General features: G+C 38.3%; 1 protein-coding gene across 7 annotated transcripts in view; it reads left to right on the top strand.

Moving 5' to 3' along the window:
- The window catches only part of tnikb (TRAF2 and NCK interacting kinase b), a 61,626-nt gene that overhangs the window by 31,230 nt on the left and 11,079 nt on the right, over nt 1–19,317 (top strand). For 3 of the 7 annotated variants that reach the window (XM_084102556.1, XM_084102558.1, XM_084102554.1), the window contains exons 5-20: nt 44–154; nt 276–366; nt 2,142–2,272; nt 2,389–2,443; nt 3,519–3,597; nt 3,721–3,896; nt 4,845–4,911; nt 5,017–5,215; nt 6,184–6,300; nt 10,309–10,512; nt 13,652–13,816; nt 13,897–14,142; nt 14,726–14,835; nt 15,016–15,134; nt 15,209–15,306; nt 18,005–18,186. In XM_084102556.1, the coding sequence (XP_083958682.1) occupies nt 44–154; nt 276–366; nt 2,142–2,272; nt 2,389–2,443; nt 3,519–3,597; nt 3,721–3,896; nt 4,845–4,911; nt 5,017–5,215; nt 6,184–6,300; nt 10,309–10,512; nt 13,652–13,816; nt 13,897–14,142; nt 14,726–14,835; nt 15,016–15,134; nt 15,209–15,306; nt 18,005–18,186 (2,150 nt within the window). Of the gene's footprint in view, nt 1–43; nt 155–275; nt 367–2,141; nt 2,273–2,388; nt 2,444–3,518; nt 3,598–3,720; nt 3,897–4,844; nt 4,912–5,016; nt 5,216–6,183; nt 6,301–9,829; nt 9,917–10,308; nt 10,513–11,313; nt 11,668–13,651; nt 13,817–13,896; nt 14,143–14,725; nt 14,836–15,015; nt 15,135–15,208; nt 15,307–18,004; nt 18,187–19,317 lie in introns of all 7 variants that reach the window. The other 4 variants (XM_084102557.1, XM_084102555.1, XM_084102559.1 and 1 more) reach the window with 3 other exon arrangements.

Below are 19,317 nucleotides of genomic sequence, written 5' to 3'. Positions count from 1 at the left end.
TATTAGGTTTTATCCTAATTTTGTTGGGGTGCTGTGTCTCTAGTTGGTGATGGAGTTTTGTGGCGCCGGTTCAGTAACGGACCTGATAAAGAATACCAAAGGGAACTCTCTAAAGGAGGAGTGGACTGCCTACATTTGCAGAGAGATCCTCAGGGTGAGTGTGTGTGTGTATTCTGGACCACTAGAAAACTTATTAGCTTCCAGATGTTATTTCTGATGGGTTCCTCATTTGATCTTCTCCAGTTAAATTTAACCTCTTCATCTGGTTTTGATAGGGTCTGACCCACTTGCATCAGCATAAAGTCATCCATCGTGATATCAAAGGTCAAAACGTTTTGCTCACAGAAAATGCAGAAGTCAAACTTGGTGAGTTCACACCCCCGACAGCTGTAACACAACAACACAACGTACATTCTGCACTTATACTAAGCACTATGTATTCTACCATCTAGTTTATAAATGTTAGAAGGTTATTCTGTCATTCAACATCGCAGTCTGATAGCCACTCCCCCTCTGCTACGAATAGAATGCTGGGAAAATTAAGTGTAATAAGTGTCCACCATTCCACAATTCGTTTTTCGTTAAATAAGTGCGCCATCTGGGTATTTAAATTGTACCCTTTCTTTTTGAAATTTACAGTGTGAACATACTACTCACACTATTTATACAAAAAAATGGCTCAACACCTAATGTTGAGGTTTAACTAAGGAAAAGCAGCAATTAGGGATGCACCGATATGAAAATTTTGGTCGATAACCGATAATTCTTTATATTTGAAAGCCGATAACCGATATATTTGCAGATAAATTTAATCCAAATTTTTATATAATTTTTGAGAGCCTGATTACAAAAACAAAATTCCCATTAAAAGGCATGTCCCAAGCAATGTTTCTCATTATAATTGTATTTAGCCTATATGACAGACTGGCGCTGCACTTTTTGAAGTGATTTTAATCATATTTCAAGCTATTTAAAACCATCATGCATCTGAAGTTTCTCAGCTGACGAAAATAATTCATTATTTATCGGCTTTAATATATCGGCCAAATGTTGTTATCGGGCCGATAACTATAACATAAAAATGTACATATATCGGCCGATACCGACATGGTGACCGATATATTGTGCATCCTTAGTAGCAACAATGCTAACTGAACTAAGTTTGATCTTGCAATAGCTTACAAATGAGATAAAAGCATTAATCAAACATTGTTCATTTAAATGAGAAACTATATTCATCAAAAAGTTTTGGGTCAATAAGATTTTTGTTTTTGAAAGAAATCTCTTATGCTCACCAAGGCTGCATTTATTTGATCAAAAATACAGTAGAAATTTTAATGTGAAATATTATTACAATTTAAAAGAACTATTTTCTATTGTAATATATTTTAAAATGTGATTTATTCCTTTTTATGGCAAAGCTGAATTTTCAGCATCATTACTCCAGTCTTCATTGTCACATGGTCCTTCAGAAATCATTCTAATGCTGATTTAGTTCTCTAGAAACATTTCATAGTTCAGAAGAACAGCATTTATTTTAAATATATATTTTTTTTTTTAAAGTAACAATGTAAAAGCCTTTGTATCTTTTGATCAATTCAATGCATCCTTGCTGAATAATTTCTTAAAAAAAAAAAAAATCTTACTGACCCCAAACTTGTGAACGGTAGTGTATGTTTTCAGTTTGATTTCACATAATTTAAGGTCCTTGTGTTTGTGCCAGATAAATACTACACTGTTGTTGTTGTTTTTTAATTAAATTAACTGATAATTTAACAGTCAAGATATTACCCCTTTAAGCTTCAGTGTAGATATGTTGGTATCTAGCTACTTTTTCATTAAGTACTATGAGTTATGAGAAGCTCGTAACTCCCTCAATGTTAGTTTGTGTATGCGTGTTTTTGAGTTGAGGAACCTGTGACCCTCCTCTGGAGTTATTAGGGCTTGTCAGAGTTGTTTGAGTTTGGGAGACAGTTCAGGATGGTTGCTATGACAACGCTGCCTGCGGTGAGGAGGGAAGAGTGGCACAGAGGCAGATGGCAGAATGCACTTCATCAAAGACCTCTCTGCTCGTTACTGCACGCAGACACATTAAGGCCAAATCTTCCCGGTGTGTGTGTTTGTGATTGCGTGTTTTACAGTTGATTTTGGTGTGAGTGCACAGTTGGACCGCACCGTCGGTAGGAGGAACACTTTTATTGGCACACCATATTGGATGGCTCCAGAGGTCATAGCCTGTGATGAGAATCCAGACGCCACATATGACTTCAAGGTATTTCAAGCGATTCTTAATTACGCTGTCACTTTCTTCTCACAGAACCTAATTGCTTTAGTGTGAGGGTCTTGTTTGGCTTAAGGCACAAATCCTAAAACACCTTTTTGTTACAGAGTGATCTGTGGTCGTTGGGAATTACGGCTATTGAAATGGCAGAAGGAGCCCCTCGTAAGTCTAACACAATGCAATATGATGTTAAAGTACCCCTATTATGATATTGTTTTGGGGTCTCCTACAATAGGTTTACATGCATCCAAGGTCAAAAAACGATTTGATTTTCTCATAATATACATTGCAGCATCACCTTTTCTCACAGTGTCTGAAACAGTTCAATTAAGGATTCTCTCAGAGAGCCTGCTCTGCTCTGATTGGTCAGATGGCCCAGTCTGTTGTGATTGGTCACCATTATCTGAATTTCAGCTCTGGATGCTTCCTCAACACTTGTATACACAGTGATATGAACTGTAACGATGACGTCGGTTTTACAGTATCAAACTCTTCCAGTTTCAGCTACAGGTGAAACTCGAAAAATTTGAATATTGTGCAAAAGTTTGTGTATTTCTGTAATTCAACTTAAAAGGTGAAACTAATATATTATATAGACTCATTACATGCAAAGTGAGATATTTCAAGCCTTTATTTGTTATAATTTTGATGATTATGGCTTACAGCTTATGAAAACCCTAAATTCAAAATCTCAGAAATTTTGAAAATTTTCAAAAGCTGTAAGCCATAATCATCAAAATTATAACAAATAAAGGCTTGAAATATCTCACTTTGCATGTAATGAGTCTATATAATATATTAGTTTCACCTTTTAAGTTGAATTACAGAAATACACAAACTTTTGCACAATATTCAAATTTTTCGAGTTTCACCTGTATAACTACAGTGTTTGAGGGTGGGTCAAAATAGACGTTCAGCCAATGAAGACTATAGATGGGCGTTATGCAAATTTGTTACAAACCTACGTAGGTTCGAGTAGGAAGTAAGGAATTACTGACGACTCGTTTTAAGGAATCGGTTCTTTCTTTTGGGAGACAATAACTCCATTTAGTGCTCACATTGACCTTTGAAACCTTGCAGAACTTTTACATTCACAAACAGCTATATTACACACTACATGAAAGGTAATATCTGGTAAAGTATAATAGGGGCACTTTAAACACATGATGGGTGTATTTTCTATGAAATTTAATATGAACAGTGATTGCTAAATGCTCACACCTGTCTGTTTCCTCAGCGCTGTGCGATATGCATCCCATGCGTGCGCTTTTCCTCATACCCAGAAACCCAGCTCCCCGACTCAAGTCCAAGAAGTGGTGAGTCAGGCGTGCCTGAACCCCACGTCATTTTGAATATACACTTCAAATTTACACCTGATGATAATAAAAAGGCCTGAGCATCAAAACGGAGGAAACTCAACTGTTTGTCATTCTATGTAGGTCTAAAAAGTTCCAGTCATTCATTGAAAGCTGTTTAGTGAAGAATCACAATCAGAGACCAAGCACTGAACAGCTCATGAAACATCCCTTCATCAAAGACCTCCCCAACGAGAGACAGGTCCGAATTCAGCTCAAAGACCACATTGACCGGACCAAAAAGAAGAGAGGAGAGAGGGGTGAGTTTACTTTGTTTCTGTTTGGGCTAGGTTGAATAATATAGATTGAATTGATTTTAATCAATCTTCATTTTTATGAACCGATATTGATTCTTAAATCTCAAGCTCAATCTTTTGCATGAACGGAACCATTAATTGTAGCACAACACCCTACCTATAATTGCAACTTTGTTACTTTTGATATGATTTGAAAAGTCTCAGCTTTCAAATTCTGTCAATTTGATCTTGAATTTCAAACAATACATCTAATTTTGGAGTTCTTTAATGTGGCATGACAGATCGCTGTAGCGCCTCAGGCATATGAATCATCTCTTCCTCTTTAATAGTTATAGCGAGAAATAAACATGAATGAACATCAGAAGGTATGTTGAAAGATACTGAACAACTTACTGAAATGCGGCATGTCTCGTGTAATTAGTCAGTCAGAGTTTCAACTGTGGAAAGACGTCACTAAAACATCTTCAATGTCCATAGCTAGATAAGGAGCATTTTGCTAAATATATGCAGTTACATGTTCTTTATATTTCTTACCTGTAAGTGAATATACTGTATATAAATTATGTATGTTTGAATAAATCTGTCAGCAAATGTTAGCATTTCAACGTTTATTTAAAAAAAAAAAATACAATTATATTTCTACTCAAATTCGTTGAAAAAGTTTATATAAAAACTGCCTTGACGCAATTTTCTAACTTATTATATTTATTTTATTATTGTTTATAATTTAATTTCTTCTTCTTATTATTATTATTATTAGTGAGAGTGACCACTATTAAACAACAACTTTTTGGTCAACCTTTTTTGTTTTATTTGCTAATTTTTGAATATGGATATTTTAGGATATGTGACACAATTTTTCTTACAACATGAATCGGCCTTTAATCTTAAAAGTTGTATTCCTAAAAACCTTCATCTTACAATGCTGTGCTTTTTTCTTTCTTCTTCCAGACGAGACGGAATACGAGTACAGTGGAAGTGAAGAGGAGGAGGAAGAGCGAGACATAGGAGAGCCGAGGTACATAGACCTTTTACGCTCACCCACACACACACATAAGTATATGTGGTTATAGTGGATATGTGATTTACTTAACGTCTTGATTATTTAATGTCTTCCTTAAAGCTCCATCATAAACATCCCTGGTGAGTCGACCCTGAGGCGGGACTTCCTGCGTCTGCAGTTGGCCAATAAGGAGCGCTCCGAAGCCCTGAGAAGACAACAGCTAGAACAGCAGCAGAACGAGGAACACAAGCGCCAACTACTGGCCGAGAGACAGAAACGCATTGAGGAACAAAAGGAGCAGAGGAGGAGACTAGAGGAGGTAAGAGGAGAGGGACGAGAAATAGTTTAATTACTGTGGGTTGCAGACATGTTTCGAAAATCTCTCTTCCAAAACATCCTTAACTAGTGGTTCTCAACTGGTTTTGCTGTAGGCCCCTTATCATACATTTATTATCAAGTTAAGACCCAACATAATAATATCAACATTAATAATATCATAAGCAATATGCAAAATGATTAACAACAACAACAGCAGAAATGGATCAAACATGTCATTAGTATTCACCATATTTCCAGGTGACAGAAGAAGAACAATAACAAAATATATGGGAAGCTTTTACTTCTGCTATCCTGTATGATTATATGCTTAATTGCATTTTATTATTTGCATTTAGCATTGTTGTTCCTTGCAACCATATCAGAACAAACAGACAATATGATTTGCTATCTTTCTTGTCACATTCAGACACACACTTCCTGTACTCTATTTTGTGTGTGTGTGTGTGTGTGTGTGTGTGTGTAATGGCTCATGAGATGACTTTTTGATGTCCCTGGGAGACACTGAGCTATGATCAGTCCACAAGAAGGTTACCCAACATATTGGGAATTCTTCAAACGGGAGACAAAGAAAGACGAAGCTCATTGAGCCATTAGAGATATTCCCGAGTTATGTGATGAAGGGTTTTCTCAGTAGGGGAGCGAGCAGAGAACCTGTAGGGATGAATCAGGTGGCTCGGCTGGGCGTCAACCTCTCATTCAGCACATCTATCTCCCACTGGTCCACTGTCAGGTCGCCTCTTTTCAGCACAGCCCCTGTCAGCAGCCCCTGCTGGGGAAAGACCATTCAGCATGGCTGTCTGCTCCAAATGCATTGTCTTTTACACTGCCACCTAGTGGTAAAAGGATCTATGCTAGTGTGAATCAGGGCCAAAAATTGGACTCAGCACTGAGATTTATATATAGGAATGGGAGGTTAATTAATGAGGGCTTGTGTTTATAATCTCACAGCAACAGCGACGGGAGAGAGAGCTTCGAAAACAGCAGGAGAGAGAGCAGAGGAGGCGCTATGAAGAGATGGAGCAGCTCCGCAGAGATGAGGAGAGGAGACATGCTGAGAGAGAGCAGGTACATATGTACACACATCCACAATCATTTATGGCTTATTGTGGTTGACCAATATTTTTTGGCTGCTTTTATTAATAGTAAAGTAGAAAGAGGGCAAGAAATGATTTGGAGAATTGTTTCAGGACTGAAAATGTAAAAATTTTCAGACTGTTATATATAGGTCTATCACTACAATCTAACCCATAATCCGCTATGCGAAAAGAGATAGGGCCGCAAAACTGAGAACTGACAACTGCACACATATGAACAGGAAGAGAAGAAATGAAGTGATGTGGCGGCTTCACACTCCACATGCTAACAAACTCCCAATGATTTACCACTACTGAGATGGAGACAAGATGTACTTTCTGTTAAAGGAGAACTCCGGCCATTTTTTTGTAAATCTGGAGTGCTGTCAATACAGAGAACAACAACAAAAATCGGTGTTGCCTACACCGTGTTATCCTCTTTTTAAAATTTGCACCCTTTTGACTTCAATGGGGCACGTTTTAAACCTGCTTTTAGCCTCTTAACATCCTTGATGTGTCATTACAAGTGCCCAGCCATGTTAGATGATTCCTTCAGAGTTAACACGGGTGAATCTGACTGCAGTAGATGTGAAAGATATGAATAAAAGTGATGTTATTTCAGCCAGCGCACATACCTGTATTTACATCCTGTTTTCGGTCGAAGTCCACAGTAGTCGATTGTCGAGTTCACGCGCGTGATCATAGTTAACTAAACCTATGCGCGTGAACTCGACAATCGATTATTGTGGACTTCGAGCGAAAACAGGATGAATACAGGTATGTGATGCATATACAGAAAATACAGAAAATTAAAAAAATTGATTAATATGAGCATGTACAATATGCAACATTTTATACAAATATGCATAATAACTGATATTCAAAACCATTTTTTGCCTTTCGACTTTTGATAGCAGTGATAACCAAATAATCATTATTGAAATGCATTTTATAAAAACACAATATTGATGAATATGTTTGTAAAAAAACAAAACAATAAGAACAATGTTTCATAAGTGAAAATGATTTTTCATCTGTCTCTCCATGTAAACACATACACGCATTACTGCTAGGAATACGTGAGGGCATAAAGCAGACGTGCATGAAGACAGCACTGTTTTTAAACCCTCTGTTAATCAAATGTAATTCGACATGCACTTTGTTCTCAACAGTAACCATCCACTCAGATATTCATATCAGACTCTCACATGCCTAAGTCCCTTATTTAAAGCATTCTCTCCAGTCTATGACTCACTTCCTTCTGGAAGGAAAATGTTCTGCTGGATGGTAGGCATATTTTAAGCACTCACCCACCCTTTCAAATGCATTCGGGCCACTTGAGCCCTGTTCAGTAGTGAATGAGGATGTCTCAAGGGCCGTGAATGTGAGTATGTGTAGAGACAAATAAGAATGACTGAGCTATTAATAACAGTGAAGATTCACCATCTCTCACTCATGCGAAAAGTTATTAATGACAGTGAAGATTCACCAGTTTTCACTCATGCCAAAAGTTATTAATAACAGTGAAGATTCACCAGCTTTCACTCATGCCAAAAGTTATTAATGACAGTGAATATTCACCAGCTCTGACTCATGCCAAAAGTTTAGCAGTTTAAGAGATTTAGCAATTCTGAAACATAATTTTAATTGGACACGCCCCTTTCCCCAAAACTCCACCCTTTAAAGATACTGTTAAAACCACTGTAATCAGAGATGGAGCAGGAGATCAACAGCTGTTAATGAAGCTGATCTCACTGTAGGCTTGTGGATTGTTAGCATATGGACTGCCTTGTGAATTTGCAAAATGGTTAAAACTTACAAAAAAAACATTGTTTATGAGCCTCAGAGACAGTTGTGATATTTCGGTACACCTAATTCAGTAATATCTGTGAAACAATAGATATTTTCTTAGTGTCTTTCCATAAAAAAATGCTTCCAGTGCCTTTAAAGCAACAAAGCAGAGCATTTTCTTTGCTGTCATAAAGCATTTCATCGTTTCGTTGCTAATAACAGTGAAAGTGTCCTCCACAACGCCTCAGTTTAGGCACATATGATCCATATTTTTAATCTTTTAATAAAGAATAAGCCATCCTTTCAAAAATGAATGTGTCTTGCATAATGAGCCTTTCTTTTAACACCTTTTTCTCGCCATATACCTTTAAAGTCTTTCTGCTGGGGTTTTCTGTCAGAGCACACTGCCATAAACCTGTTTTGCTCTATAATACTGTAATTTAATATGTACACTACTGTTCAAAAGTTTGGGGTCTGTAGAGTTTTTAAAAATGTTTTTGAAACCTCTCTAATGCTCACCAAAGCTGCATTTATTGATCAAAAAATACAGTAAAAACAGTACTATTGTGAAATAAGTTTTGTATTTTAAATATATTTAAATGCCATTTATTCTAGCATCATTACTCCAGTCTTTAGTGTCACATGATCCTTTAGAAATCATTCCAAGAAACATTTCTTATCAAACTGTTGAAAATCGTTTTTTTCTGTTTAATATTTTTGTGGAAACTTTGAGACATTCATTATTTTCTTTTATAGAAAGTTCAAAACAACATAATTTATTTGAAATTGAAATCTTTGTAGCATTATAAAAGTCTTATTCTGTCACTTTTGATCAATTTAATGCAGCCTTGCTGATTAAAGGCATTAACTTCCTTCAGAAAACATTTTTGAACTGTATTGTATATGTATGTTACAACGCATTCTCATCCTAGGGCGTCATATACTGACGCTTTTGACATTTCGTCTACATCCAACGCACATGGCACCCTTTAGCGTCAATATGACACGCACAGAGCTTTGTTCGGTTATGGTTAGGTTTAGGTCTGGGTTAGGGTTAGACCGCTAGGAGGCGCCTTCTGGCCCATATCTATCTGCGTCTCATATTGACGCTAAAGGGTGCCATGTGCGTTGGATGTAGACGAAATGTCAAAAGCGTCAGTATATGACGCCTTGGGATGAGATCAGGCTGGTATGTTACCACTATACAGATCTATCACTTGCAGTACATAAAATATCGTCTAAATCTAAAAATGATTGTAACTTGGTATTATTAGAAGTGATATTCCCAATGACATCCCATGGCATCTTCATCCATTCTGAGCCCACTGTCTAGAAGACAACTCACAGATACTAAATTTTTTGTGTGTGATTTTAACAGAAGTGGGTTTAATCCAAAGCAACGTTTTCTTTGGTGCAACATACCCCTGGAGCTGTCTGGGGTTAATTGCCCTGCTCCGGGAAATTGGGATCAGGGTATGAAGTAACTCCCTAGTGCATGGATGGCTCATTCCATGGTTTGAACCAATGACCTCTAGCTAGTGAGCTCATCACACACAAGGTCACATGGGATCTATGCAGGGCAGCGAGTTATTATCAGGGTTTCTTACCTTCTGATTTGCTTGATTAATCTTTCATTGTTTCACTTAAACTTAAACTCTTTGAAGGCCCTGTCATCTCTTTTTCATCTTTCTTTCTTGCTCTCGTTCTGATGTGCTGCGCTATGGGGTTAGGAATATATTCGTCGGCAGTTAGAAGAAGAGCAAAGGCAGCTGGAGATTCTTCAACAGCAGCTTCTCCAAGAACAAGCTCTTCTGCTGGTAAACATTTCCACTATCACCTTTAAAGTACTTGCACTTCCTTTCTTTTCATCTTCTGCACTTATGGCATCTGTCGGTCCCTAGTGCACTCAGAGAGAGTATCGATTGTGCGAATTGATCTGGGGAATTTGGGGGTTTGTGGCAGCTCTGTTTGTTATTGCTCAGTTCTTTCGGAAATTAGACTCAGGATCCATGGCTATCAGGGCATCGGAGGGATTAGCTTATAGATCTGTTGAGATCTTCCTAACATCTGATAGCCTCCAGTTATTTTTAGGGAGTACAAAAATCTGACCCTGTTAGGATTATTTTGTCTCATGTGGAGCATCTGCTCCGTATGTCCCTCAAATCTTGCTCTTTTCACCTCATCCTCTCTCGTTCTCTGTTGTGTCTAGGAATATAAGCGGAAGCAGCTGGAGGAGCAGCGTCAGGCCGAACGGTTGCAGCGGCAGCTTCAGCAGGAGAGGGCTTACCTGGTCTCACTGCAGCAACAGCAACAAGAGCCACGGCCTGCAGACAAAAAACAACTGTACCACTACAAAGACTCTGTCAACCCCAGTGACAAACCGGCCTGGGCCAAAGAGGTACAAAAACATCTGGTTAGGACCCTTACTTGATTACTACTATCTAGGGTTGTGTGAGAATATCCATTTTCTGATTAATCAGTCTTCCAATATTGAGTCATAAAATCCTGAATGTGAGTTTGCAATTAAAAGAAAGTATACCTCTGAATCAATGGCAAGAAATATCTTTTTTCAGTTGTCTTCATTGACTGCATGCAAAAACTATGATGCAATTCACAATCAAATGACTCTTATGATTCAGTTCTTTTTAGTGAATTAAAAAACCTACACCACATTAGTGTAGCCTGATTCACGAAACCAATTATTTTTGGTGAGCTGGTTCTGTTTACTGAATCAAAAACATACACGGCTTTAGTGTTGACCAATTCATGAGATCAATGACTCGCTGAATTAGTTCTTTTAATGAATAGATTGGGGAGTTACTGGTTTCAATCTGAAATACTGCCCTATATAATTTACAGCATTAACAGAGAGATAATGTCTTTTATATGCAAGCGAAATTGAATTATATCCAAATGAATCAGAATCCAATACAATTTAGCACTGAATCGAGAGCTTATTAATCCGAAACAAACTGAATCAGGACTCTGAATCGATACCTAGCCCTATTGCTCTATCAAGATTCTAGACTCATTGATTGTAGACATTATCAGACATTATAAGTCTTACATTTTGCTTCCTGTGAATAACTTTTCCATTGGTTTTCAGAATCCACTGGATGCTTTTTGGTTTATCGTGCTCTGACGCGGCCCTCCTTGCATCCTCAGTTTTGTGGGTCATTATCTGAACGGTTTTATTGTGCTTATCTGAACACAGGTGATGGAGAGAGCTCAGAGTAACTCCCCTCGAATCCCTCCCAAGAAGCACCATTCGTTTAACAGTCCTGGAGAAAAACGTGTCGGCCACCTTGGCCCTGCTGACCAGAACCCCTCTAATCAGCCCACGAGACCCCCCTCCTACCCAGCAGCCTCCCACTCAAGAGAGACGGAGCTGACCGAGCCTCAGCTCAGGATAGTCAGTGGGCCGAACGTTCCTAGAATCCGTGTGTCTTGCGAGCCAGATCCGTCCCAGCTGCTCAGGATGGTCCAGCAGGAGCAAGAGTCCCGGGTCCGCAATCCCGGTCGCTCCAGCAAAGGGGCTGATATTGAGAGAGACTTATACGTCTCAAAGGTCTGCCTCCGCTAGCATGACTCCTTTTTTCGCCATGACCTAGACGCTTACCGATCTGGTCATGGTGTATTAAAGATTTAATGTGGGAAAAATATATTTTTTCCAAATTTCTATCGGGGCATTTGGATGATCACTGCCTTGTCTCTGTTTCCCTCTTGTTCTCCGGGTGAACGCGTTCACATCTCCCTGTTAGTTTGGTGGATTTTCTTCAGACAGCTTCTGTCGTCTTGTTCTAATTTCCCGTAATCTTCTCTTTGATCTCACCTATCGCTCCTTTTCTTCTTACAGAAAGCTGATTACAGTGGAGCAGGGGTTTGTGGGCCGAAGATGAGAGAGGTTTGGATGTGTTGGACAATAAGAGTAGCTTTAGACCAGTGGTTCTCAACCTATTTGACTCCATCATCAAAGACAATATTAAGGCCCCCCAAAATATTTTTGATCCTTCTGCCATAATGGCAGATCTGCTAATTTCAGAAACTAGGAGTGTCAATATATTTACATAATTAAATGAAATAATTATAAATCATTAAATTCCATAATCTCAATAACCTAATGTTCTAATGTGTAAACTTTTTGTCTTATATTTTTAACTAATTTTTGCTTCCCCCTTGGAAGTGTTCTGAGGCCTCCTAGTGAGTCCTGGCCCTCCTGGTTGAGAACCTGTGCTTTAGGCATTGTTACAATTACTAAGGATTGTTACAATTACTAAGGGGTGGTGTGTTACTTGTAGACAGATTGTGCTCTGAAGACTGTCTCTGAGTCATTTCAGATCCAAACCTCCCTTCATTCTCAGAGAAGAAATGAACATGGTTTTCTCACTAACATGGCTTTTTCTGTCTCATTGGACACTTGACGTCTAGATTGGCCATAGGCGATTCCTTTCATGTCTGGAAATGCTTGTGAATGGTGCATGACAGTTTTGAGGCTTGTTGTTTGAATTTGAGTCAGCTAGAAACAGCTACTTTTCAGCATCTCCTTTAATATAATGGACATAATGGACTAAACGTTTCCTTTCTGTCTTTAACTTGATATTCTTTTTCTGTCATTTAGTTGTATGTTTCTTCTTTGCTTATGGAGTCATTTCGATTGGGCTTGCGGAAGTGAACAAAAGATTATCTACAGTCAAGCTCAGGGAACGGGTCTAAAAATGTCTCTAAACTGTCTTGTAATGAGGCCGTCTCTTGAATTTAGGCCAGGCGGATTTTGACAAAGATTGAAAAACAATCTCGGGTGATTATGTATATGGGAAAGATGAATAAGATTGCCAGAGAGAAGTCTCTGTACAACCTTCTTAAATTGCTACAGGTCTCATCACCACGTTATTAGCTGTTCTTATTATATGAAGTAAACTAATTTGTGTTGATTTAAAATTTTAATTAGCTTATGCAAATGCACTGAATTGCCATGTTTAGCCACAAAAATTGGTGCATACTAAAAACCAGGGTTTATTTGGGGTTTAGAAGTAGATTTAATAATTCAGTGTCAACAGTTCACAATCTAATTATTTAGAAAATATTAGCTATTTTTTTTGTTGGTAATACATTAATGGATTCAGTTCATTTTGTGCATATATTTAAAGATGTGTACATATATACTACTGTTCAATAATTTGGGAATAAAAAAAGAAAAGAAATGAATACTTTTATTCACCAAGGATGCTTTAAATTGATCAAAAGAAATACAGGATATTAGAATGAAATCTAAAGGATCTTGTGACACTGAAGACTGGAGTAATGATGCAGAAACCTCAAGAATAAATAACATTTTAAAATATATTGAAACAATATAATAAAAATAATAAAGCAGTTATAATAACAATTTTCACTGTTTTTTTTATTAAATAAATGTAGCCTAGTTACGGTAGACTCCTACGGTGTCTCATATGTACTTCGTAGTTTCGCAGTCCATTCTGACTCCCAAGCAAAGAGGAAACAGATTGGTTGTGAAGATTTGCATGGACATTAACATCCTCTCTGTCTGTCAGGTTGAGGAACGTTCCAAGCTGAACCGCCAGAGCTCTCCGGCTCTCCAGCATAAAGTGGCCAACCGTATTTCTGATCCCTCCCTGCCTCCCCGCTCAGAGTCCTTCAGCAGTGGAGGCATACAGCAGGCCCGGACGCCTCCCATGCATCGCCCGGTAGAGCCTCAGGTACTTTTTGACCTCCTGACCTGTCTTAACAGATTTCAGATGTGGTGTGAAAAACACTGACCTCAAAGTTCTTAATTCAGATGGCGCACCTAGTTTCGGTGAAGTCGCATGGCTCCTCCATGACAGGATCCCAGTCTCTGCATGATCAGTCCTCTCAGGGCGTCTCAGCCTTCCAAGAGGGTCTGTCGCCTCACCGACCCCCGATGCCTCGCCAGAACTCTGACCCCACGTCAGAAACCCCGGCCCCACCACCTCGCATCACCAGCCGAGACGACAAGTTTGACCGCAGCTCTTGGCTGAGACAGGAAGATGATGTCCCTCCAAAGGTGATAATCTGGGATGAAATGTGTTGACTCTGAAGCAGTGGTTCTGGTGGATCACAGGTCTTTTCTGATTAGGTCTCAGAAAGTGGAAAACCTTGCTGAATATGATTAATAATCAAATTTAACTGACCATATAATGGAGCATAGTTAGGACTATGCAAATTCAATAGGCTTGTCAACTTAATAAAGGAAGGAGAAACAAAAAAACAAAAAACAGCTGGAGAACTTGACCAGGCTGAATCAATAACAAGGACATCAGCGCACTATTATGTACTTGAAGTATACCAGGGTGGGCTGCATATCGTTGCAATCTTTTAACAGAAACACAAAACATAATAAAATAGTGTTTTTCTCAATATTGATACCTGGCATCATATATGCTTTCAGAAAAAGAAAAAAAAATTATTCATCAACAAAAGTTACAACAATGTCCCTATATCACATCTAGTTCCTGAACCAAAACCAGTTGAGATCCACTGCTAACTAAATGTGATATAGGATTAAAAAAAATCAAAGCCTATCCTTTTAAAAAGCTGTTTTTCTAAAGTGCATCTTACTAAAGTTAACATCTGTTAACATGCTTCAGGTACCCCAAAGGACCACTTCCATATCCCCTGCGCTGGTGAGAAAAAATTCTCCTGGGAATGGACCAGGTGGACTGGGACCAAGAACCGGAGCACATCTGATCCGAGCCAGGTATATACTGTACATCCCACACACTTTTCACTAACTTATATACATATATAATATATATTTGTATTTACTTATCTTGACATCTTAACCTCTTTAACTGTAACTGCTAGTAGTAAGTTGATCAATCTTCTATGATTGAAATGTTAAACTCCACATTTTCCTTGTGTCCTACCATTGCCACAGTAACCCAGACCTGCGTATTTCCATGGACCCGGCTCTCCAGAGAACCAGCAGTGGGAGTTCTTCCAGTTCTAGCACGCCCAGCTCTCAGGGCGGCTCCAGTGAGAGGAACCGGATGGGAGGTGAGAGACCCTCTGGAATATTCTCTCAGCACAGCCTCTCCACACCATTCCTTGACGTTCAATTGTCTCCACAGGCTCCAGTAAACCTGAAGGATCCCCATCAGTGTCCCAAGAATCCAAACCCAAAAACCAGGAGGAGAACAGGGAGGTGACCAGACCCAGCCGACCAGCGGTGAGAAACACAGTTCCCAAAATGTATCATCAAAGCGTAACCCTGCTTCAAATGTTTCTGCTCTGACAGGGCTGGTTTCCAAGAACAGGATAAGCCTAAAATGAAAATATCTAACACTTCACTAACTTCTTTTTAAGACTTCTTAAACTAAATATCTTTTACAAATCTGCACTGTTTTCCCAATAACTCATGATGTTCTTTCCAAATTGATTTACCATCAATTAAAGACTCCATTAAATCGAAATTGTCAATTGTCAATGTAAGCCCTTCAATATGCCCCAGCCAAACTTTGTTTCAACAAAGTACATCAATGCAGAAGTTAAAACGTGTCAAGCAATTTTATGGGGTCTTTTAATATCACCAGTAAATCAAATCTCATTTGAGCTAACCTACTCATGACCTTCAACTATATGCTGATGTTCACATTTGCCTAAAAACTGTGTGCCACTTTGTGTTACTAACCATTTTCTCATTTAACATTTTGTCTAATCCGTTCAATTGTCCCTCCACCCGTGGTTCTCTATTGTCAATTGCTTTTCTCCAGAGTTATAAGAAAGCCGTAGATGAGGTTAGTGACATCTTCTCACTTCATCTCTCTCTGTCCATTTTCGTGCTTCTTACATTCAAGCACTCATTTGCTGCCTGTCTCATCTATTTCTGTCACTTGCCCTCTCAAGTCTTCAATCGTTCTCTCATCAATATTTCACACCATCTCTCATTCCTTAACTCCCCTCCAATCTTTCTGTCTGTCTGTCTCCTTCACAGCTTCAGACGCCGTGTCAGTCACCATCATTAGCTGCACTTTTCTCCATCGCACCAATTTGTCACAGTCGTTCACAGTGTCCGTAATCCTTGACACCATCTCAGTTTTCACTGTTACCTAGACAACAGCTGTTTTAGGCCAAGGAAAAGGGATTTTGTTTAGATGTAATATGTACTTCGTTTTAAAAAAAAAAGGACCCTGCAATTATTTATTTTATTGAAGTGATTTATTTGTGTAGTCGTTTAAGAATATTAACTTTAATTGACTTTAATCAGCAGACCTTACATTTAATTAGTTGTGAAACGAAAACAAGGCAGTGAGGGATGGAAGTCCAGAGCATTCAATGGTTTCTCAAGCAAATTATTTTGTGGAAATTGTAATTATCATTCATACACATTGTCGTATTCGGTGCAAAAAGACGAGCGTAACAAATTTGTGCAAATTATTTGTAAAACCATTCTTACATAAATTGTCACATTCAAGTGGTAAATTGTTTTGTTTTTTTCACCAACAAAGCACTAGTGCCACTGCATAACATTGATTCTGGATGAAATTTTGTGTAAATCATTTGTAAAAATCATTCTTGTGTAAATTGTTGCAATGCCACTGCGAACGGACAAGCTAATCAAAACTTGTTTAAATTTTCATAAAAAGTGTCCTTAAACATATTGTTGCTTTAAATTAAAGGTATAGCGGAGGATTTTTTACTTCCGGGTGGATCACCTATACTATTGGTCCTCCTAATTGTCAATCATTCTGGTGAATCAATCAAACTATTCAAAAAGTGGAGAGGGCGGGTCTTATCTAAAATTCAGAAAGATCCTCCACTATACCTTTAACCCTAACCCTAAGCAGAATGAACTTCTTTAAATTGTTGGTAAAACTATTCAGATCAATCTGAGCCGATATTTAGGAGTTTCTGTGTAATTCGTCCATAAACCCATTTTTGCATTTATTGTCACATTCCGTTCAATGCATCAATTTATATAAGAATGATTTAGTGAACAGTTTGCACAGAAATTAGTTCTGCTCATGTTTCATGAATCAGAGACAATATCATTTTAGTCCTAGATTATGTAAAAAAAATTGCATGCAATGTTTCCTGGGTTTTGTGACCACTGGATAGACATTATTTTATAATCAGCTGCTCAGGTAATCAACAGTTTGACTCATTGAATGTACTGTACTTCTATTCCTCGACCTTTTTTTCATTTGTGTCAAATGATGCATTTAAACGTAATCTTGCATTTTGCTCAAGATTGTTTACAGCATCACACTCCAGGTGTTAGGTTGCACATTCAGTCAAAACTAGGAAATTAGCATCTCTTTCAAGCATCATTGATTAAATATAAGAGCACAAGAGTTGACTTCTGGTTTCTCAATGACGTTTTCTCTCTATCTGGCTGCCTGGTGGCCTGTCAACAGGAGGAGCTGGTAAGACGGGCACAGAGCTGGAGCTGCTGACTCTTACTAACCTTCTGCATGCAGGGCACAGGCCTCAGGAACAACCCCTAGTTCTGCTTCAGTTCTTCACTCTTCTTGTCTATTATTTCTCTGACTTGTGCACGTGATGGTTTATACAGTTGTGCATCATTCTCCGAAATGATGGCGGATGTTTTTATCTCACCTTCAGAGTTGATTTGTAAAGCTTTATCAAATGTTTTACTTGATTTTATTTCTTTGTTTCTGGTAATCTCTTCGGTGCCATTTACATGACCTAAATGTGCAAAACGAAGTTTATCGTCACGACTTCTACTAACGGATAAATTATTGTAGCATATGCTCTTCACAGGCTTAAAACATGAAATGCTGTTTACATATTGGTGGATTTATTGTTCGCTGGTGATCAAATCAAGCAGATCAAGATATGAATAAAACCTTATATGTCGTCTTTTTGTCTTCCTCTCCCTTTTCTGATCATTCCCTGCCCTAAAGGACCTCACTGCTCTGGCCAAAGAACTCCGCGAGCTGCGAACCAATGAGGAAACAAACCGGCCACCCAGGAAAGTGACAGATTATTCCTCATCCAGTGAGGAATCAGAAAGCAGTGAGGATGAGGATGGAGAAGGCGGGGCTCATGATGGAACGGTCCCCGTTAGTGATATTCCACGCATTATGTGAGTGTTTCAAATGTTGACAAATTATTTGTTAGCAGATACGCATTAATATACAGTCTTTTGCTCAGGGCCTCATTAAAAAAGTTTTTGTGCAATTAAATTCGCTCCTGAATGAGAATGTTCTCCTTCCTTGACTCCTTTACACTATATATACACTATAATACTGTCTGCTATTTTTAATTAGTATATAAAAACATGTAACAGTAAACGTTTCAAACAATATTATTGTTGGCAGATGACCTTATCAGGTTGAATATTAAATATCAGAAAGTGGCGTCCAATTAAGATTATTTTGCATTTTATGTGAATGCATTTTATGAAAAGTTAATTTGAGAAAAAAAAGTTAACTTTTGAGAGTTTGGAAAAAGATGACAGATGATTTTACGTATTGTTTATTTGACACATGGAAAATAAGGTAAAATCAGTTGTGTTGCATTGTGAGAAACAATACCCAGCACAGAATGCTTTGTGCACATTTTTCCAAATGTAGTAAGTTATTAGGATTCATTGCATACAGAAAATGTGCATTCTGTGCCCTGTATACATACTATAAACAGCAGGAATGGAGTAGTATGCTAGTATTTCAAAATGTCTAGTTCAACACAGAAAAGTAAGTGTCTTTGCCAACCATTTCAGTTGGTCTCTACAATGTCTTAAAGGTGCAGTATGTAATATTGACAGCTAGTGGTTGAAATGGGTACTGCAGTCTAAATTCAAAATATTGGAGAGGGTTGTTTCTCCCGTCCGTTTTAGAACACAACAGGAATGAGCGCAATTGACAATGGTAGGCGATGAGCCTTGCACTGGAAGTTGATGAGTTTTAATTTACCTCTGGGCATAGAGCTTTTTAGATGGATGCTGAGGCTTTTTAACAATCTGTGATCTCTGACCTAGTTTGTTTGCTGGCTTCCATGGCTGCAATATGCTGTTTTCTGCCAACTGGCAACCCAGGGTGTTTAAATACTATTGGGTAAATTGGCAGCGGGCGAGATCTCATAGACCAAAACAAAAACACAGAACGCACATTTCAAAGTAGAATAAATGGCTGTAGCATTGTTTTTCAGAGAAACGAGTATGTGAACTTAGCATGTTTCCTAAAAATCTCTGCAAACATATTATGGTGTTTTAGTG

The sequence above is a fragment of the Abramis brama genome (genome assembly GCF_963993115.1).
Source record: "Abramis brama genome assembly, chromosome: 24".
Classification (NCBI taxonomy): Eukaryota; Metazoa; Chordata; class Actinopteri; order Cypriniformes; family Leuciscidae; genus Abramis; species Abramis brama.
Note: the sequence above shows the minus strand (reverse complement) of the source record. Positions and strands in the feature narration are given on the sequence as shown.